Here is a 22903-nt window from a genome sequence, read left to right on the forward strand (position 1 = left end):
TTGACAGCATGCATCTTGCCAAAAAGCAGTAGCAATCCAAACTAGCTAGCCTTGAAGCAGAAGACTGGATGACAAGGATTAGAGGCCTTTTTTTTATGATTTACACATAAAACTCCCACTTCTTGATTAAATTCACCACTGTAATTCAGTTTATACATATTCAAATCAGAAACCTAAAGGCAGATATGGAAATCTTGTTTTCACTGCAACTTTTAAGTCACTTCTTCACTACTATAAAGTAGTTTTGTGACTATAAGAAAGTTTAAGGAGGGAGCAAATAGAACATAGTGAATAATAAAATACAGGCTTTAGTCATACAAAATCAAGATACTAATACTTGCAGCACCACTTTGTATGAACAAACCATTTAGTAGTCTCAGGTACAAAAAGGTTGCCATGTTGGTGTGTTCTTACCTGATTGTCCATTACAGTATTTTGGAATACTTACTGAGGAACATTAAAAGCCAGATATTCTCAAGGAAGGAATGCCACAAAAGTATAATTAATTTGAGATAATATTACAATTGCTGCATGTTGGTAACTAACATTCTCGGTCTCATCCTGGAAGAGAAGGAGAGAATGCAAAGGAAGACCATAAATTATCCTTCAGCATCAGCAGATTTCTCTTCAGGCTACAGTAAAAAAATAATTGCAGAAATAGCGAAGAAGCTGCTGCTCTAATTCCCCTGTATATATATACACCTATAAGGCTTTTTACTACAGTTTATTTTTATTTACATATTCATATTTCTATATCTATATATCTCTCTCTGTGTGTAAAACCCTTGTTTACACAGTACAAATTGTGTGCATTGAAACCACAATTCTATGCAGTTTAGAACCTTATTACCACTGGGAGAAAACTCACACTGCTGCCACGTGGTGTTTACTGATGTGAGTGCAGTTTTTCAGATATTTTGTTGATATTTCTCTGTGAAATTACTGTTTTGGCATAAGAAAGAGAAAATAAGCATTAACACAAATCCTAAGCATAATTTTTTGCAGTGGAAAAATCAGGAAGAAAAGCAGGGGTGGCAGGATGATTTAGCAGTGAGCTAAATTATTTGGATTTGTGAATTCTGGAATTCAGTTCTGTAACTAAATCAGTCTATGGCTCTTTTAGAGTCACAGTAAAATATCTCTAAATCAAGATATACATATTTCATAGAGATCAGTTGCAGATATGATCACTCATCTGTGGCTTCACAAACCAGTTGCAATATATTGCAGATGGTTTTGCGAACAGGTGTGTTGAAGACCTCCCAGATTTTTTTCATTTGAGCCTTTTCCAGTTTATCTACCAGCATTTAGATTTCAAACAACAAAAAAATAAAATTTCAAAAATTGTGCTTGATGATTTTGGGGGTCTTTTCAATCATAATGACTCGGTGATTCTAAATATTTCTAAATTTGGATATTATTAATTTAAAAATTGATCAGCATACTGAAAAAGAAAGGTTTTTTGTCCTTTTATTTTTTGTTTCAACTTCGTTAAATGTGATTCTCATTTTGCACAATACTGAACATTTCTGAGTTGGCTGATCATGACCCATCTGCATTATGTAACTGTCAAAAGCCTGTCTTAGCCTTGGATAATGTTGAAAGCAAGTATTGTACACAGGGTCACTTGCCATTTTTATGTAATTTTCCAGAGAATGTCCTAGTTCACATTTAAATGACTCTACGATACAAAATTTCTCCCAGCATTCAATCAGCCTTTTGTCTTGCTCTGAATAGATCCTATTAAAAAGCAGAAATGTATGAATAGAGATACCCCACTGCCTGCTTCAACCCACTGTAAGCTGTGACATGCTTGTGAATAAACAATATATACACATACATAAAGAGGAAGTTAAAATTAAAAAGTTTGGTGTGAAAAATAACATTTATGTTTGGATGGGCTAGGTTTCTGTGGCCAAGGCAGTACTGAAGAGCACCTATTCCTAAGAAAAAGGCCATGGTTCTATTACCATAGAACCTCATCCCTGAAATTCAGCTTGTTTGCTGTCTTATTATGGCCTTAACTAGGGCACAGCGAGCCGTGAGCATTCATTACTGTCTGTACTGTGGACGCTAGCAGAGGGTGTCCAGGTCACACAGACATGTTCACGCTGTTCTGAGGGGACAGAGGGGCCAGGGCCCCAGTTCTGCAGTGCAGCCAGATATGGCAGCACTGCCTGGCCTTACCAGCCCTCCTTGGAGAACCATAATGCAAAATGTTTTCCTTTCACAGCCCCATCAGCTCAGAGCTTGCCCTGCTCCTGCACTGTACAGTGTGGGGACTCTGTGCAAAGGCAGCTCCCTGCCAGTGCTGGTGACAGTGTCAGCTGTGTCTGACACCAGCCAAGTCACATAGTCACATCACAGGTTCACCCATGATGGCATAACTGGAAAGAACCATCTCTTCTCCCCATTGTGACATTTATTCAGTTACATACATTATCCTGTTTAGATATCAGATGAGAGACTGAGGAGTTGGACTACGCTGCACAATAATATCACTACCAAAGCGGGTTTTTAGTGCCAACACCAACTTCTTTTTCCTGCTGCTCACCAAGATCTGAAACTAGTAAGCAAGAATCAAAACTCTGCAGCCAGTTCCAGTAAAAGGCATAGTAAAGCTGGTGGATAGCCCTATACTGCATTATTATGTGCTCATACTTCTCTTTTCCAGAGGCCTTTACATGATTTTTAATCAGTAACATAAATCAGGCTTTGAACTATATCTGCAAGGCCCAGCAGCCATTTGGCTAGCAATGAGCTAAAAGGGAGTTCAAAGGAACATCAAAGTTACCAGGTATCTCCACCACGTTTCAGAATGAACTAAAAGGTTCCTTTTATGTAAATTACAGAATTCTGCACCACAGCTCTCTGTGGCAAGTCACACAGCTTTATTTTAACTAGGGGACAATCATGCCATATCGAGAATCTTCTTTACTTGCTGATATTAAGGTAGTATAAAAAGTGGATTATCTAGTTTAATATTCCATCTCCCACTAGCCCTTAAATTGTGCCACTTGTCATTTGAGAAAGAAAGTTTCAGTGGTCTCCTCAGTGCCCTGCCTGGCATGAGGCAGCCACTTCACCTCCATCCCTGCCTGTTCCCTGGTACCACTTGGATGTGTGACACCTTCTGAGAGCCCATCCAAGCCGCTGCCAGATGCAGGGCAGCCAGTTCCTTCTGCTGCTCATGTTCCTCATCCTTTTTATTAGAGAATTCTCCCTGGGCATTTTAATGATGATTTATACTGCAAACTTTTCTCTTTTTTTTTTTTTTTTGGTGCATCCATTTTTTCTCTAAGTAGTATTTCAATATTGGTCTCATTAAAACCTCAAGGAGAGATAAAAATGCCTCTTCATACACTTACTCTTTAGCTATATAAACAACTTTTACCCCCCTTCCAAGGGCCCTCCAGAAAAAGAATTTTAGGATACTGCAAATAAGTTCTTTAGCCTCATCATTACTTAATGTTTTGTTGGCCTGTGTGTCATATGCATGTTTTATCAGATATGGTATGATATCTAATTTGAAGCTATCATGCATTAGGTTGAGCAGAGCAGAAATAAATCCTGCTTTCTGCAGAATCCTTCTACAAATTCCATCCATCCATGAAAATCTGGACAAATTATTTACATGTATGTCACAAACAACAAAAATACATACATATAAAAAGACACAAAATTTCATATACATTTTAAAAATCTGCCAGCTCACTTCTCTGCAATCCCTCTAAGGTCTGAATCATAGAAAAAAGCATTTTGCTGCATTTTAAGTCTGAATGTCATGGAATACTTAGTCAAAAGCCTAAAAATGTGACACATTTTCGTCACAAAAGTTAAAAGATTCATTTTTGGAAAACAAAATTCAGTAAGATGTTGGTTGGAACTGATTTTATTCCTACCTTTTACTTCATAAAGAAGTTAACTATGTATCTGTTTTCTGTTATTTTTGGTCAGACTGACCAGCCTACTGTAGCAGGGGATATCTTAGCAGCACTATTGCAATGTTATTTCCATATTTTTAAAAATAACTTTCTATATGTATAATCTCATTGCTGCTTTTATAATAGATAATACAATAACATCAGATCTGGTTTTGTAGGAAGAGATGCTTGTATTTTTTATGCATTAATTGAAAATACTTCAGAAATGGAAAAGCACAATGTAGCCCAAACTCATGCCAACTTTACCTAGCAAAACTAAGAGTTGGGCTGGGACTTACTCTTATTTTGCCACAATATACAAAGTATCAGGTCAGTAAGTGAGAAGGCTTATTTAATATGAAGGAAGGCTACCAAATAAATCAGCTAAGAACTTCTGAGAATGTTGTGAATGTTCTGCTGTGGGGAGATTGCAAGGAGAGTCTTGGGGGTTTGATTTTTTGTTTGGTTGTTTTGGATTTTTTTTGTAAAAATGCAGTTTATGAATTCCAAATTCTTTTGCTCACTCCCTACACTACTGATCAGCTTTCACTCTAAGACTGTTCTAGGGGAAAACTGCTTCCAGGTCTGTTGGGAAGCCAGAGCTCTGCCCCAGCCCTTCACTGCAGGAAGGTCTGCTGTGAGCATGCGGAACTGGAGCCTGAGAACTGCAGCTATTCATTGACAGAACCATCCTTTCCCATCACCAGAGGGGCTGCTGAGACCCACACAGCTTTCTCGGCTGTTCAGTTTCAGAGCCCACAAGGGGTGAGGACACCTGTGAGCCCCTGGCCCAGCATGTGCCTGTCCTGTAACATGTAACCCACCTGCGACAGCCTCGGGCAGGGCAGCCCTGCACTCACACCACAGAGCACCTGCCAGGACGGCACTGAGCCCTCCTCCTTCTTTCCAAGGCTCTCTGTCCTGCAAATGACAAACCATTCTGAGTGCCAGCACTGTGCCTGCTCGTATCTCCATTTGTGACCAGCTCTGGATTACTCTCTCCATGCTGTAACACTCAGCTCCAGCTGGAGCTCGCTGCTTGTCTGGTTTCCTCAGCTTGCCTCTGACTTCTCCAACCTCAGCTGCAATACTGCGCCTTTTTAACATGTCCAAGATCTTTTTTCTGGTCATAATTCTTGTTTGCTGCTTGGTCCTACTAATTTAGGGGATAGTTGGATGCTTGGCTCCCTTGACTCTAATTGCATTTTAAGCTTTTTTTAGACAGTGAAGCACCTTGTGGATAACTTTGCACTGCTGATCTGGACAGCCTATGCTAGGACAGAATGTCTGTCAAAGCTCTCACAGTCAGGCCAATGGTCATTCTGCACACAGCATTAGCATTCTGCAGTAACAAACAGTACTCAGCCTTTCCTGTTTAAATTCCTGATGGTTCTTTCTCATCTAAAAACATTTCCTGTTTTTGTTCCCTTAGACAGTTTTATCAATAGATAGTTTTCTTAATCTGGGTTCTCCAAATTCTTGCAGCAGAGGCTCACAACTCAGTTTTATAGTTCTGCTCAGCCAGGGAAATATCTGGATCTTCCAAATTTCCCTCATGAGAGAAGCTTGAAAACAGCATCTATTTTCTTGGGAATGAATCCTAGATGAACTAGCCAGAATTCAACATGATGGACTAAACTATGTAGAGTGGTTTGCCAGATTATTCAATCAGGTGATCTTGTGACAGACAAGGAAGAATTATTTTTGCACACTGGAGAGAAGAAACTATTTTGTTACACAGGGTTTTTATTTCTAGCTCCTTTTACCACTGTCTCCAACATTGTGTAAGGCAAAGCTACAAGCAAGTTGTACAGATATTGATGACAGTGATCATCTTTCTTTACAGGGGACCTGGGATTTGGTATTAATGATGTTGACAGTGTTTAGCTAATGTATTTTATTTCTATTGTTAATAATAATATTTTTCAGACAAAACATTTCTGAACTTATTTTCATGTTTTTTTACAAGTAGATGTCATGACTTTCACCTTTGCATTTTTATAAAAAATTGCTTGTTTTGCTTGGTTTTATTTTGTTCACCCAGTTCATTCTACATAATTTACTCAAGAAAAGAAAACCTTCTTTCAGGATTCTCCTCTGGCACATGTAGGTTTTTTTGCGGGAGTGGAGGGGTGAGATTTAAACAGATAAACAGAGTACTCCAAGGCAAACTGCTTAGCTTTCAAAGTAAATATTATGTTCAAAATGTAATTCATAATACCAGGTACCATTAGACATAATATATTATTCAGCTGAATACCATAATAGTATCCAATTCACAGTAAAAATTAAAAATTAATAACTTTGCAACCATTGATTTTCTATATTCTGCATAGATATGAGAAAAATGAACTAGTCTACTTGAGAAAAAAAGTAACAGGCCATTATTTCTACAAGCTTTAAGGACATTGGACATGTAAACAAACAATAGTATGAAAAACAACTGGGTAAAGAAGTTACCCAGGCAACTTCTACTAATTTATATAAAAGCAAAGAAAAGGCCAAAACAAACAAAGGGGCACTGGAATATAACCAAATATGTGCTGGGTTTACGTGTTCCTGTTTGCAAGACAAAGGAAGTAACATTTGAAACCGCTATTTCCTGCAATAAGGCTCATACCTGCTTGGCTCTGAGAAATTATTACTTTCAGATAAATAAACAGGATATGACCAGTCTTGTCACTGCATTAGAGTGATCTGTATATTTATCCAGGTCTTTGTGATGACATGAAGTGTTCTGCCTTTTTTAGGCCATTTAAAGAGAATTAAATGAGAACATTACTCAGCCAACAAAACCACAACATTTTGAATGGAAATAAACTTGGCTGTTACTATTTCTAGTTCTAAAATTTAATTGTATCTTTCCTACCAAATAACTTAGGATCAGATTTTATACAAAAAGTATAGTAACCTTTTTCATTTGCCCAGTAAAACCAATGTTTTTGTAACACAGTGTCAGCTTAATTTGTTTAACTACAAAACAATTTTGAAAGATGCTGAGGAGTTTGGCTGTAGATCGGGAATTCACTTAAACACGTGTAACTTGAAGCACTTGAGTAGCTGCAAAAGAGGCTGTATTTACATAAAGTAATGGTAAAGTAATAGTAATAGTCACATTTCCATTGACTCTAGTGTATCCAGAACCATGAGCTTCATTGCTTCTAACAAAATGCCTAAACCTAAGGCTTGTTGGTTTATTTAGATTAACTGGTGTAGCTGAGGAAAAAAGACAAAATTTCAGGTACACAAGCCCTTCTGCAGTATTCAGAGCCAATTACAAGCTTAGAGTAAAAGAGAACATAGGTGTAAGTATAACTCTGGATTGGACCTGGGACCTGGTATGACTGAGAATGAAGAGAAACATTTTGCAGATTCAGCAAATGTGTAAACATAAAACCACAGCAAAGGACTTCCTTCAGACCTATTTCATGCCACTGCTCCACAACAATCACAGAAGAAGGCAGTCAGTTTTAGCACTTTAGAGAATATTTTGGAGTTGTAGAACAAAAATCCCCAGGTCTAGTATTAGAGTATCTGTCATCATTCCTAAGGAGAAGGACAAACCCACTTTGATAAATATTTCAAAGTTATTTTACTTGGTATTTATAGATCAGCACGCACAGTTGTTCAGCATTCTAAAATGGAAAGACTACTTCCATAGCCCACACATGAAGAGTTGCAAAAATAAAAAGGACTACATATTAAAAAAAAAAAATAAATTCATTTCCATGTAAATATTGTTCCACTTTCATTTGAAACAAAAAAAATAATATTTATTGGATAACAAGGTCAAAATCCATTCCCTTCAATCAACACACTTTACCTGCAATTTATTTTAAAATTGCAATTATTGAAAAACTCTCTGAATTTCCATGAGTAATCAGTCCTATTCTTTGGTTTGTTGATATATTTTGTCAGCAAAATCATTGCTGGATTTATATTATATTTACAACTGGAATTAGATGCCTCTATTAATACATTATAAATTAATCTATCATAATAAGTAATCTTCACATATTTTCATATGCAGTAAAAGAAAACTGATATGAGCTGCCTTTCAGAGCATGACAGTCAATGTGTTCTTGCATTGTCTTGCAGTGAGATAAAAATTGACCATTCCACCAGCAATTTTTTTAATGTCTCATTTAATGTAGCATCTTATGCTGTTGTTTCATTTACTGTGCTTTTATGAATCTTGAATAAATATATATTATTGTAAAGTCATTTAAAAAGACACAAATTTATGAAGACCTAGTGTTATACTGGTTGATAGTCTTGCTTATATATGCTGATATTTACTTCCTATAATTCAAAATTCATGCAGCCACTATAAGAAAGATTTTACAGGAATTAAATGATTTCCACTTTATAATTTTAATTTTTGCTGGTGTGACAATTGCACATGAATGTGCCTATTTATGTATCTAATTTTTTATTGACATGCAATAACATTTACAAATACAGCAATCAGTGTTTCAGTGTTGTTTCACACTAACTGGGAAATAATTTCAATTTACCAATATGTACAAAGGAACAAAACATAAAGTAACCACTTGGATCACATCCCAAAACACCATGTATTTCATAATATTACAGGTTTACCTGATTTTTTGTGGTTTAATTAATGTATAATCCATTTCTGCTATGGATATACTAAAGACATTATGTCCTGAAATTCTACAGGATTTTGTGCTGGCCTCTTAGCACTATGGAAACAAATGTCTATGAGTGTGTGTGTCTTTCTCCTATAAATTAATATAATCTTTATTAATAAAGTGTTCAATTTTTCAATGAGTTTTTCCTTTATTTATATTATGAAGTCTGTACCATGATTAGTTAATTTGCAGACAGTAGATTATGTAGTTTCTTCTGCTATAACTACTCAGAATTAAATCTAAAATGGTAATATTTCAAAGACATGCCGACCGCACAAAAAGAAACCTCCTTTGCTGAACTTTTACTCCTGGTTATATCATATTCTAGAAGAGGACCTATCTACAGTGTTTTGAACATGAAATCATCAACTTAGATACTTCCACAACTCCTTGGAAACCTGGTCTTTTGGAAAGATTAACATAAAATGAATGAAGTGTCAAATTCCCCTCTTCCACATTGCTGAGCCTTCTAGTAAAATACATGCAGTCCACCTCCAAGGACCTCTGGATTACACAGCACACATACACAAAGCTGATTTTCTTCCCACATCCCTGTAATTACACTGCCTTCATTAAAATAAACAGAATTCTCACTGTTTATTTCAAGGCAACAGTGAGTACTAAGATGTGCATAGCACTCACTGGCAAACACAGCACACGTCTCCTCTCCCTGCCAACAGCACCTCCCTCACATAACACACACCTTGGAATCTCCCAAGGCTGACAATAAGCATTTGCATCCATATTAACAAGCACTATAGGTGTTAGAATGCTACTGAGCTACAGCTTAATCAATTCAGTTTTGCTCAGCTACAACGCTGGGGAATTTTAAAGACAAACTTGTTTTGTGGTTCCAAGAAAAAATTTCATTTTGAATTAAGCATATAAAATCTCTTAGTCAGAAAGGCCCTTCACAGACGTATTGCATGAGCTCTGCCCTGTCATTAGTGACATTGCTGAACAGGGACATTATCCTAGCTAATTAATATCTAAAGTATCCACTATCCATTAATTAATCACAGTAATGTGAGAGAAGAATGTGTATGCATACAGTGTAACCCAGAGGTTCTTGAAGGTGGACTACAAGCACTTTGTCAGAAGAGGCAGCAATGGGGCAGAGGGGGTTTGACATTTAATTCACATGGACAGTTTGTATTTACCCTGTTTAATCATTTTTTCATCGGTGTTTCAAATTTAAGTTTCAAATGGTATAGTACAGCTGTTGTTTTAGATTCAAAAAGCCAACCGTGTCCTGGGCTGTGCCTGGAGCACTGTGGGCAGCAGGTCAGGAGATGATTCTGCCGCATCCTGAGCACTGCATCCAGATCTAGGATCCCCAGCACAGGGAGACCAATGGACATGTTGGAGCAAACTCAGAGGAGGAATACCAAGTTGATTGGATGGGTGGATGAATGGAGCACTGCTCCTATAAGGAAAGGCTGAGAGAACTGGGTTTGTTCAGCCTGGAAAAAAAAAAAAAAGACTTTGGGGTGACCTCACTGTGGCCTTTCAGTACCTGAAGGGAGCCTTCAAGGAAGATAGAGAAGGACTTTTCTCAAGAGTGTGTTGTGACAGGACAAGAGTGAATGGATTTCAACTGACAGAGAGCAGGTTTAGATCAGATATTAGGAAAAAATTCTTTTCTGTGAGGATGGTGAAGCACTGGAACAACATGCCCAGGGAAGCTGTGCATGCCCCATCCCGGGAAGTGTTCAAGGTCAGGCTGGATGGGGCTTGCAGCAACCTGGTCTAGTGGAAGGTGTCCCTGCCCATGGCAGAAGGGTTGGAATGAACAGTATGGAAGAAGATATCTTGCACCATACTTTGGGAACATTTTATTTTCTTAGCACAAAAGGAAATTAAATAACCTAAGTAAAAATATTGTAGTTCAGGCATTGAGCTATAATTATGCATATAGTTACATGCTTTATTCAGAAAGTATTTTACCCTGCTCTATTTACTTTTTCAAAGGCTGGAATTCAAATTCTTGAATTCTTGCCAACTTTCTTCTATTTCTTTTGTAACAACTGTAAAAATTCTCACACATCTTTTTGTGTACTGTGTCTGGTTGAAGATGAGAGCAAATAAGGTGAATAAATCAGATAATTTAAATTAAAATCTGAAAAATAGTGAACTAGAAGGCTGAAGGCTGATCATTATCCCCATAAAACACCGTGTATTCCATAACAAACACAAGAAATTTATCTATTAAGCCCATGCAGCAGTAGCTAAAGATAATCTTACAGAAAAATGAGCCTTGGAGCTGGTGATGCAGACTCAAAAGGAGGTCATATCAAACAACAGCTATTTGTTGTTAAACCAAGCAAAACAACAAAATCTCTTGAAATAATCACCTCTCAGGAATGAGGCCATGAAATACAAAGCTCCTGAGCAGTCTCACAACTTGTCAGATGAAGGTAAAAGCTGTACAGTTCTAACTGCAGGGATGGAATACACTGTCTCACATAACCATACTGCTGTTAGACAATGCTAATCAAGGAGTTAGAGCTTACACATTCCCCGTGTTTTGGGAATTAAAGGGATCATTGTTGTACTGACCAAATACAGACTAGATTTATCTATTTAGCAATAGTTTCTTTCACTCTCTAGTAGACTGTCTTAGAAGAAATACTTTCAGACATCAGGTACAGATCTGTGGTAGCTCCAGGCAGTGATTCAGGCCTACACTGCTCTACAGCACCGTGTAAGACATTATTTGTTATAAAGCAATCCACTGACAACCTTTGTTCTGAATACTGGGAGTTTCCTTTCCACAAGAGTTAGTACAATCATTCCTCAGCCTTCCTGGGCACTGTAAAAAGTTTCTGCTATTCCATGATCCTGAGAGCTGCTATGTGTGTGAAATAACTAGAATACAATAATTTATCCCCTGGGCCATTATTGCATAAGTAGAATTAAACAACTGACATTGCTGAGCATTGTTGAAAAGATCTCTTATGGTTTCAAAGAAGACTGCATGAGGAAATAGTATTGGTGAATCTGTACCATGTAGTACTTCCACTTCTGAAAAATTAAAAATCAATACAAATTGGCTTCAAATTTCAAATGAATGACCATTAGATACTCAGGAGTTGCCCTGTTTTTGTTTTTGGTTTGTTTTAAATATTGCCCACATACAACAGTGTACAATTTATCCACAGGGTTGTAATAGTAAAAGATAGTAGAAAAGTCCTAATTATGAAAATAAAGTGGGCTTGGGTTAAATAGAACTAAAAAGAGAATTCAATCTTTTTTCAAGACTAAGCTATATGTGCAAAAGAGGAGATCCTATACAGTTCTGTTTTCCAGTAACAGGGTGATAAAAACAAAAGGAAATTGGGTCTATTTCATGCTTTTCCCCTATGAATCTAGTGACAGTGTTAGAGGGGGAAAAAGGATGGAGAGAACACCCTTTCAGATACTCCTGGTCAAAAGTATAGAAATGTATGCTCTATGCATGTGATTAAATGAAACAAAATCCATGTAAAGTTGAGGTGTCCTACTTGTAGTATCCCCATCCTTGTAACATCTGCCACTCTCATTATCACATTATTTCCACCTACTATAATCTCTGTTTACTACTTTCTTATCCTTTAATCTCTACTTTCACTTGCAAATATCCTAACCACGTGTTGTTTATCTCAGAAATCATTCTTTATCCTTGATCTCCAAATCAGAAAAGTATCCCTAAGCTTATTAATTTTCATCTCTGCTAACTCTGTTCTTTCCTGAGCAGCAGTTGACATCACTGTCTCTACTACAGCAGAGGCCAGGAACCCTAAAACAAGACTGGGTTTCCATATGTGAGATGAATTGTTTCATAGAAGCTTTTATCCCATGCAGTACCAGTGTCAAAGTCTGCCCAAGAGAGCACAAAATGGAATAACTGGAACAACTCAGGAGGGCAGAAAGCAACAAACACCTCTCAGGTGCCTTGACATTCTCCATAGCAGTAGGACAATGAAGAAGGCCAAATAAAATGTCTCAGAGGTCTTAAAAAGTCTTAAGAACTGATGTTTTTGGGGGTTTCTTTAAGAAAGAATTCTATACCATCCTTTGCCAGGGCTGAGAGCATACCGACCAACCAGAAGATGTGAAGAATATTTAAGTTAGAGTGTTATCTAGTTCATTTTTTACACCATCACTTATAGTTTATTCATCATCAGCATCCAAAGACCCCCGCAAAGAAGAAAAACCAAGACCTCCAATAAAAATAGAACATTTGATACACTTTTCCATTGAGTATTACAGGAAAAAAGCCTTTTAATTTGCTAAGTATATATAGTAATAGCTGAGTCTGACTTAAAGTCTTTGCACTCTAATGCTAAAACACCTTCTGTGCTGTAAAATGCTGCTCTTTTTGAGCTCGTTCTGGGGGCAGAAGTTCTTGAGATTCTATAGAAACACAAAATCCTAAGGACTCACTGGAAGGATGCATCTTAATTTAACAGATTTGCCTTGTAGGCTTTTGCGCCTTATGTTTTGACTGAAGTTTTCCCTGAGATTCACCGAGTTGTGCAGAGTTTTATCTACGAATTTCAGGGAAATCACTGCTTCAATCAGTCCCGGTGGCACCGCAGCTCAGCTGACCTTGGGCTGTGTTATCCCGAGGTCCCTCCAGCCCCGTTTGTTCTGCGATCCTGTTATCGGGTAACGGGATCTTTCTCCTGCAATCCCAACAGCGCAAGATGTGCACGATGGGGAAAGACTCGTAAACATCGCATAGTTTTCTTAGGGTTTTTAAATCAAAAGAGCAAAACAAGTCATAAAACAACCTTTGACAGGTCACAGATGTGCAGACAGCCCCATGCCTGGGCTCGGAGATAGGGCACAGAATCCCAGAGCGGGTCAGGTTGGAGAGGACCACAGTGGGACATCTGTTCCCACCTCCCTGCTCAAGCGGGGTCAGCCCAGAGCACTCGGCCCGGGATTACTCCAAATGGCTCTGGAGTATCTCCGGTGAGGAAGGCTCCACAGCCTCCCTGGGCAACCTGCTCCAGTGCTCGGTCACTGCACAGTGAAGCTCTTTCTCATCCACACGTAAACCGTGATGGCACCAATTTCCGCCTGTTACCTCCCGTGTTTACCACCGGGAACAGCCCGGCTCCGTCCTGCTGGCACCCACCCCCCCATTTAAATACTTCTATACACGGACGAAGTAAGGTCCATAGGAAAAGAGCGGGATGAGCAGCTCTGAGCCATGGGGCGGGATGGTTCGTTCGGCTTTGGGCTCATGAGGTAAAGTAGCGCTGACGGACCAGCCCAGGTAGGAGCCGGCCCGGCGACTGCCCCTCCCGAGGGCCGACTGCCAGCACTGTGCCGGCGGGGCCGGACCCTGAGGGGCTCCCCTGGATCCCGGCAGCGGAAACAGCGGGACAGGGCGGGAGGGGACGAGGAGCTGCGCTCCGGCACCCACTCCGCACCCCTGCGGGTACCCATTGGTACGGCCCTGCCCGGCGCTCCCCCGGCCCGCAGCGCAATGGGGCCTCCCGCGCGCGAGCAGTTTAAACTCGAGCCCCACCCCGGCAGGTGCCCGGGGCTTCAGGGCGGTGGGGGATACGGGCCCGCCGATTCCAGCCGCATTCGCCTTCCGCTCCCAGCCCCATTCACGTTCGGACCCCGCTGTGCCCCCGTTTCCAGCCCCCGCTGATATTCCGCTCCCCCCATCCCGCCCCCCGCCCCAAAACGCCTCGCCGGCGCCGTGCGCACGCGCGGCCGCGCCCGCCGCGCTTCCCGCCGTGCACGCGCTCCCCGCGCCCCTCCTCTCCCCTCCCGGCGTGGGCGGTGCGCGCGCGGTCGCGCGCCTCCGGCGGGGCGGGGGCGGTGTCGCGCGCAGCAGCCTCAGGGCCGGCGGCGGGAGCGGCGGCCGCGGTGCGAGGCCTCGGTCCGCCCGTCCGCAGCCCCGCTGTCCCCGCTCCGCGCTCCCCGGGCCGAGCCTACCCGCGCCCCTCCCGCTCGCCGCCTCCCCTCTTGGGCGTGAGGCGAACCGGGCGCGCGGTACCCGCGACGCCGCTGCGCCCCAGGTGAGGGAGCGGGGGAAGGAGAGAGCGAGCGGGGAGCACCCGCTCCCCCTCCCTCCTCAGCGCCTCCCCGCCGCTCCCGGCGCCGAGCCCCGCCGCTCCCTGCTTCACTTCTCCCGGCGGAGCCACACGGCCCCTTCCCAAGATGGGCTGCACGCTGAGCGCCGAGGACAAGGCGGCGGTGGAGAGGAGCAAGATGATCGATAGGAACCTGCGGGAGGACGGCGAGAAGGCGGCCAGGGAGGTCAAGCTGCTCCTCTTAGGTAAGGGATGCCGTGAGGGGAGGCTCCTCTTGAGGCGGCCGCCCCCCGAAGCTCCCTCGCCTGCCGGGGGGTGTAGTTCCATAGGAACCGGCCGGGCTGGGCGGGGGCCGTGCTGCCCAGGACCCCGGGTACGTGCTCGGGGCCCGCAGGAGTTTTGGGGTCGCGGCGGCTTCTTGCAGCAGGTGGGCGCCTGTGCCGGCTGCGGGGTGAGAGGCGGCGGCCCGGCGTGGGCTGTCCGGGCCCTGACCGCCGCAGGAAAGGGATAACGCCTGAAACTTTTGACCTGGATTCTCCGTTCCTCTGTTGAAAGGAAGGAAACGTTACGTTGAGGGGATACTTAATCTTTCTTGTAGATCCGAACTCCTAAACTGTTGCTACGAGAGTAAATTACAGAAAAGTGTCAAAAGAACAAAAGGCAAAGCACCGTTTAACTTTTTGGTGGTTTACTTTTTTTTTTTTTTTTTTTTTTTTTAAATTTTGTGGAACTTGCTAATGTTTCTGAGATCTTACAACGGGAAATACCACCCTGATGGAGCTACGGCATGTGTAATATAATGATTTATAGCGTGGCATCGTGTGTTCTTCGGTTTTGCTCACAAGCACACGAAGCTTGCCTTTTTGTGTGTTTTAAGAGATCCTTGTCTGTAAAGATAAGGTTATTTTAAAATTTACAAGAAAAAAGGAAGTGAGGGTTTTAATTAGAATACATTTGTTCAGGACTAAAACTACTGTAGGTTGGGGACAACTGAATGCTGAAAGATTTGCATTGAATTAATATTGTGGGAAGTTTTGCAATAGATTCTGTATAGCTAAACTGGACTGGATGCTTCTAATACCAAGTTAAAATAGCTGTTGAGTTGTAGCTTCCTTCTCATTGGTGAAGTTTCCGGCAAACTTTTTAAATGATGCACAATTTCTCACTCCCCTCGACATTGATTTTGCTCTCCTGCAGTGCTCTATTCACTACAAACGTAGTAGACCTCTTGAATAACTTTCTATTGCTAAATTCTAAGATGGCTCCAGAAAGGGACAAAAGACTGAGCGACTTTTATTGCAGACAAAGAAACGAAACAAACCTAGAACGGGAAATACAGAGATCCTAAAATGGTTTTCTAGATTGAAAATTTACCTTGTGAGATAAGCCAGAAACAAAAGCTTTAATTGTTTTCCGGGAAGTTGAAGTGGAAGCCTTAGTGGAAACCTAAATCTGTTAGGTTTGGTGGCTGGTGCTGTGCCTAGTCCTGAACACCTTTGGAATCCTCAGATTGTTGTATGGAAATGTTTTCTTGTGTGTGATCATAGCAAAACTGCAGATGCCTTTTTAAAAAGTGGCCGGGTAACACTTTATGTGTCATCTGGCAAGGCATTTGAAATTAATTTTCAGTATTTTGCTATTCTTTTTGTTATATGGAACTTGTAGTGCCTGTAGTTTGGTGCTCGTTTTCCTGTTTTTCATCATAATTCTTGGACACAGATGATATCTGTTTAAAGATGCTTTAAACTTAAGAATGGATTTTGTCGCTGTTTTAATGCTCTTACGTGCTAAGTCTTACGTTATGAGCTTAAATTTCATAAACTCCCTGTTTCTAATGCTGGAAATGCCCCTTTCTTCTGGGCTCTCTGGGATGTAAGAACATGGACCAAATGGTCAAATCCGTGTGGGTTCTCAGGGTGTTGTGAGCAGCAGCGTGCCGGGTTTAGCCTTTCCCTCTCCCCTGCTGAAAGGAGGTGTGAAGGCTCCAGCCCGGCTGCCCCTGGGACCAGCGTTTAAACAATGATTTCCCGAATGGTTAGTGAGGTCTGGATGAGGTTTTGTGCACACACCCGTGGATGCATATATGTAGGTCACATGTTTGGGAATGCACATTTTTGCCTTCCTCTTCCTTGCAAGTCTGTCAGATGTCTTGAATGTGATGGGAATGCTTTATCTGATGGCAAAACTATTTAAAGTTATTTCCACTAGAGTCACTTTCCTCTCACCACTCACTTTCCCAATTGCTTGTTCCACCCCCATGTCATAGTTTATCATCTACTCCGTTGTACTCCTACATCTATTTATGGGCTTGTTCTGCTAAAAAGATACTGGAATGAAAGGAAAAGTACAATTTGTGGTCTGCTGCCAGGAAAATGCAATGTGCCAGTGGCATCTGAAACACCTTGTTTATGTGGAAAAAGGTCATGTAGCTGTACACCTATTATTATTATTGACCCAATAAATTGGATTTATTCCAGCATATGTAATTTTTTATTTTTTTTTTTTTTTGCACGGTGATTAGAGAATCCTACTGAAGTTTGATCTGGAATGCTTAGTTGAGGGAATATGTGTTCATATAATCAGACTATTTCTTTTTTTTTCCTAAAATAGGAAATTGCAGGGATTCAATTGAGAGAGATGTGTGTGACATTACTGTACCTGAACCATCACTGTCAACAATATCACTGATCCATGTTAGATTTGTAGTTTGTTGTCTAGGAATATTCTCTAGGAATAAGCAGATATATTTAATCTGTGCAAAATACTTTTGAACTGGATTATTTAAGTTCTTTTGTCATATCTGTAAATTAGTTTACTTCATAAAATTTTGAATGCAGGTATTAGGAATAAGAATACTGGATTCTAAACATTATCCATGTACAGGTATTTTAAATTTGTAATTCTGTGCACTTCAGTGTGCTGTCCCAACAGCAGGAAAACCTTTCCTGAAAAATTTCTGAGAAGCGTTGTTCTTAGAAGTAAGCTAAATTCAAGCTTGTAGTTGGTAAGCCAGATGGAAAATGCTTGTTTATACTTGAGATTTGATGATTTTCTCTCTTAAAACCATTACATAAACAAGCTTATTTACTTTAATAATATTTTCAATCAATGTGTAACAGAGAAATATTTCAGTTTTATGAGAACTCAACAAAAAATGTAAGTGCAGTACAGTACATTGGCCAACACTAAAAGTTCAACATGCAAAAGTATGTACTTTTTGTTAAGCAGTTTATTTGTGACAAGTTGACAGTTCCTAAACTTCTGTGTCCTACTTGAAATAATATTTTCTTTTCTTGTTTTTGTGTTTTTGTTTTTTTTTTTTTTTTTTAATTAACAGAGAAACTCGTATACTTATTATTTTTGAAAAGCAGTTTATATTTTGCCTGGCTCCCAGGCAGAGAAAGTAGTAGATCCAAGTTGTTTTTTTCTTCCATGGTTCTTCATCTTAACTTTTAATATTCAACAAATAAAAATTCTAGTAATGCTTGCAGAATGAAATTGTGCTCATGCTGGGAGGTGGTGATTCTGGGTCTGTGGGCTGCATTAATAGCTGTGATCCTGGACAGGTGTGCATCTGCCAGCACATTTCTGTTGAATTGGCTGGAGCACACGAGACTGAATTGATGCCAACTGCAGGAGAACAGGCAGTATCTGGTTTAGTAGAATGCCTTCTGGTATGGGGTTAAACTCGTCAGGTTTTATCAACACTTTCAAATTGGCATCATGAGTTTATAGGATTAGCTCTTTGTCTTTTGAATTACCACATCCTTCACCTAACAGCAGAGTTGGTGTTAAGGGGCTTTGTATCTTGGATGAAAAAGGCAACAGATTTGTGTTAAATATTCTTTAGGAATGGGTGCTGGGATCCAGGAGGTCACAGGCCTGTCTGACAGCTGCCATTGTGTGTCTCCTTTCTGGATAATCACGGTTGTAGGTGGAAGTTCAGTGGACACCTTCGTCCTCATGACTAGCAGAGCCACTCTTCTGTTCCTGAATAGATCCCTGTGATTCATACTGGAATGTGTGCATGTCATGTTCTCAAAGATAAGTGACATTTCACTTCAGGCACTGCTGCATTTAATCTTTTCCATTGCAGCTTCCTGTTCCTTAACATGGTAACTAGAACAATTCTATTTAATTGTTTCTCTAATTCTTCATATCTCAGGCATCTTTTTCTGTCTGCTTTCCTTTTGTTCCAGACCTCCATCTTTCTGTCTGCTCAGCCAAACTGGCTGCTGCTGCCTACTCATCTTTTCAGCAGCACGATCCTCACAGAGCTTGGTAATACCTGGCTTCTTCTAGACCTCATTGCACATTGGACTGAAAAAATACATTTATGCTGTTTGTACCATTACTTCTCTTGCCTTTCCTCCAGAATATTCTTTTTCTCTACTCTGGCAGGCAAGAAAGACTTAAGAGAGCTCTCAAAAAAGCCTTATTCTCACAAACAAGTATTGCACGTTTCAGAGATGTTGACCTTCATAAATTATGCCAGTCTAGTCTAAAAAAATTCTAACAAGTTATTTCCTGTCATGCCTTCAGAGACAACTATTTACAAATGCTTACAAAGTTCACCTCTTATTTAAAAACTGATTTGTGATACTTAAAAGAAGTGTTTAATGTTCGGGTTTGGTTTTTTGCTTGTTGGTCTTGTCTGTGTTATGTGGACACCCGTCCCCCCCATTCCTGCCTATCTTCTTAGATTTAGCAGGAGTTCTGAACTAGGAGTTCTCTTGAATTTTCATGTGGTGCAGTTGGACTCTGCCAGGCTGGATGTTATTCATGTGGAGTGACTGGATCCTCAGAGTGTAATAATCCCTATGCTTTTGTGAAGGGAGACTCAGGGATGTGCAGAGAGCACACTCATTTAGTTATCATTGTGTTTGCATAGTCATTCAAAAACAATCTAAAGCTGCTGCTTTTTTTTTTCCCTTTTCTGAACTCTAGTAAGGTATCTTTTGCTAAGCTGTCCACTCCCAGCAGCAGTGGTTCCTCAAGACCGCTCATAAATTTTGTAATATGCTATGATCTAATTAGTGTCTTCCTAAGTTTTTCTGGCAGCACAATTTATTGTATCATCATTGTCATATATGACAGTTTATTCTGTCCTGTGGATTATCTCACCAAAGTGCTTGTGTGTTTCAGCTTTCACCTCCTTTGGTGAAGTTATTTTTAACTCACATCAGAACCAGACTTTACAGTCCAGCTCCCTGCATGGTTGTGTTGGCACAACTTGAACTCAGGGCTTTGTGCTGTAGTTAGGCTGTAGTGATTTATGTACTCATTTTGCCAAAGATGGGTTGTTCTTTTGCTGCTACATTTCACCCTTTAGTTGTTTTGGTTCTCTGAGAAGGCATAATTGAGTAGCCAGCACATCCTAAAGTCTGGCTAAATAATTTGAAACCAAGCCATGAGCCTGGCTCAAAGGGCATAAAATTCTGAAGTCAGTTTTTGCTGTCTGGCTGCTGGATGTCTGCAGTGTTTCCTGTAATGTGCTATCTGCCAAATGTTGTGGTACAGCAAAACTGGGTGTAGAAAAGAGGTATTTAAGATGTTCTGTTAAGGGATTTTTTCCCAAGACATGTATAGGAGAACCTATATTAATAAACACTTCCTATTCTGACTCTTAGTCCAGCTTTTACCTAGGTTTGGTGTTCTCTCTCTTTCCCTTGTTTGCTCAGTGTCCTACTGTTACTTCAGGTTTTGTGTAAATTACACAATTATTCTATAAATGGAACTCGGTTGGCTTTACCGAAGAGGTTTTTGTATCCACAAAATCCTGAAGTTGGTAAAGTATGTAGAGTAGTTGGAAAAATCAGAACTTTGGATTTTTCTCACTTAAAACTTTTCACATTCAGAAGTCTAGTTTTTTAAGTGGTTTAACTTAGTGACATTTCTGAGTGGAAGGATATTAGACTATTAGGAATTAGACTGTTAGGACAAAAATAAACTGTTTTTGCTGAGACACTTTTGTGTATACCAGGGCTGTATGCATTTGCAATAAGAGGTTTGAACTCTTTTCTTACTGCTGAACATTTTATTCTCCTTGACCATTAAGTAGGAGCAGACAAGACAAAATACGGTGTTTCTTAGTTAGGATGGGAAGTAAAGGAGTGATTTTTGTAAACTAATTGCCTGTATTTGTGACTGCTCCTAGTTCTTTTACAGTACAGGTGTAGGATGCATTAGAGTTGGGGACTTGGAAGATGCTTCTCATCATCACAGCTTTGCCCTTAGAGTTTGCAAAGCTGTAGAGACAACTTCAAGGCCTCAGGAGTTATCTATAGTTTAAAGCTTATATGCCCAAGTATCTCCTCGAGTCACAGATGTCCATATGTACCAGTCCTTGATTTGAAAGTTACCTACTGAGGTTAGATTTTGGATTTGGTTCATTTTGGTTCAATTGCTGACTACCATTTCCTTTGAAACATATTTCTGTGGGGTTTTTTTAAAGATACTTTTGGTATAATTCTTTCAGGATCTCAACTGATGGAGCTAATTGACAGCAAGCAGTTAAGAACCAATTCTTTAAATAAGAGACTTGTTAAACGTGTGATAAGCAAGTAATTCCTTGTTAAACATATGATAAGCAAGTAATTGGTTTTCTGGCTTTGGTAATTGAAGGGTCATTGAAGCTTTAAAAAGACCACCTCTGGTATGTTTTGGTAACAACCTGATAATCAAGTTGCTGTGTTGACTTATGGATGGATGCTTACATGGGCACTCAGTACTTATATTTACCAATACATGGAAACTTCCATATTGTATGTAACTATAAAATTGATACTGAAATTAGAAAATCCTTTTTGTGAAGCAGCTTATTTAAAGGAATCAACACCATTCAAATATGCTGTGCTTCAACTACTGAAACAGACTGGATCTCATTACTTTTTCAGATATTCTAATTAGACATGTAGTGTTGCCTTTGTAGTGGTTAGTATACTTAGCAAAGGTACCTGATTAAATCTTTAGTGAAATATAACAGTATCTAGGCAACCAGAATGGACAGGAAGTCTTTACAATCATTGCTCTAAGCAGGTTGTTTTTATAGAAGTAATCAATGTACTGTAATGAAAATTCCCATTGAAACTGTGAAGTGGGTTTATAATTAATAGTCTAGAATTTAATATGACCTGTTTCTTGAATTGAAAGAACTGTTGCAATCAAATGGCCCCCTGTAATCTCATCTTCCTTTTGCAAAGTTGATAAAATAATGTTTTGCATACGGCTTTGGGTGTATTACATGGATGAAGCTGTTGTAGTTGTTTGAATCATGCTACAAGTTTTTATCAGTCAGGGTTGTGAGGACGTTCTGAATCTCTGGGGTTTTTTAATAGTTTCCAGTAAAACTCAAGAAGTTCTTGCCTACTTTCTAAATCTGCATTGGAACGCTGGAAATAAGCAGTGGATGTTGTCTGACAAGCAGCAGAGCTATTCTGGAAGTTGTGTCTTGCTAAAAAGGAAAGCTCTCTTGCAGCATCTGGCTGAATAGCTCTGCCCTCTCCCTGTCACGTTTAAATGCTTAAGTCAGGTGTTTTGCTGGTTGACTTGTCAAACTGGCTGTCCTGATTGAACTTAGTTTGCTGTATTCAACTGGTGTTTCATACTGGTCTGCTGAGGACCTGACTGAAAGCATGATGAGGAGCAGGGATGTGCTGGAAATGCAGAGGAGCAGCTGGAGGGGAAAATGGATGCAGAATAGGATACTTTCAATTTCTGTATTTCTATGTCACAACTCGCTGTAGAATTGAATTAGGAATAATGAGAAATTGTGTTCACCTGCAGGATCCACTTGGTAGACATGCTGAACTTTATTTAAAACCCACTTTTTAAAGACTTCTTTGCTACCATAGGAGATAGGGACAGCCTGCCTTAAGGACTGCAAATTAGAGGTAGGAGTTTCTTTTCCTTCCAAATCCAGGGAGTATCAGCTCTGTGCTTCTTTATGCTCGTCTGTTTTGTAGATTGTAGGCTTGATTAGGAAGAATCCTCTTTTAGCACTTCTTGGTGAAGAATGCAACCTGGTAGTGGGCAAGAGGTACAACTGCCAGCCCATTGTCTAAACAATAGAGAAGAGAATGGAGGCAACAGTAAAGTTGTAGTAATATTAAAACAGAATACAGGGTGAATGCAGTATTGGAATATTATTTTTTATTATTATTAATATTAATATATCCAGTATTTTTATTGCTGGAAATGTGGATCTTGCAGTAAACAAATTGGAAGTAAACCAGACAATTGTTTTGAGCATTTATAGATTTTATTTAAATAAATGCTATTTTGAATC

General features: G+C 40.1%; 1 protein-coding gene across 2 annotated transcripts in view; it reads left to right on the plus strand.

Annotated features, from left to right (window-relative positions):
- Positions 1–14421: 14421 nt before the first annotated feature.
- GNAI1 (G protein subunit alpha i1) overlaps positions 14422–22903 on the plus strand; it is a 31625-nt gene continuing 23143 nt past the window's right edge. For both annotated transcript variants that reach the window (XM_066318737.1, XM_066318738.1), the window contains exon 1: positions 14422–14861. In XM_066318737.1, the coding sequence (XP_066174834.1) occupies positions 14744–14861 (118 nt within the window). In that variant the 5' untranslated portion in view covers positions 14422–14743. The remainder of the gene's footprint in view (positions 14862–22903) is intronic.

Source organism: Sylvia atricapilla, chromosome 5, assembly GCF_009819655.1.
Source record: "Sylvia atricapilla isolate bSylAtr1 chromosome 5, bSylAtr1.pri, whole genome shotgun sequence".
Lineage (NCBI taxonomy): Eukaryota > Metazoa > Chordata > Aves > Passeriformes > Sylviidae > Sylvia > Sylvia atricapilla.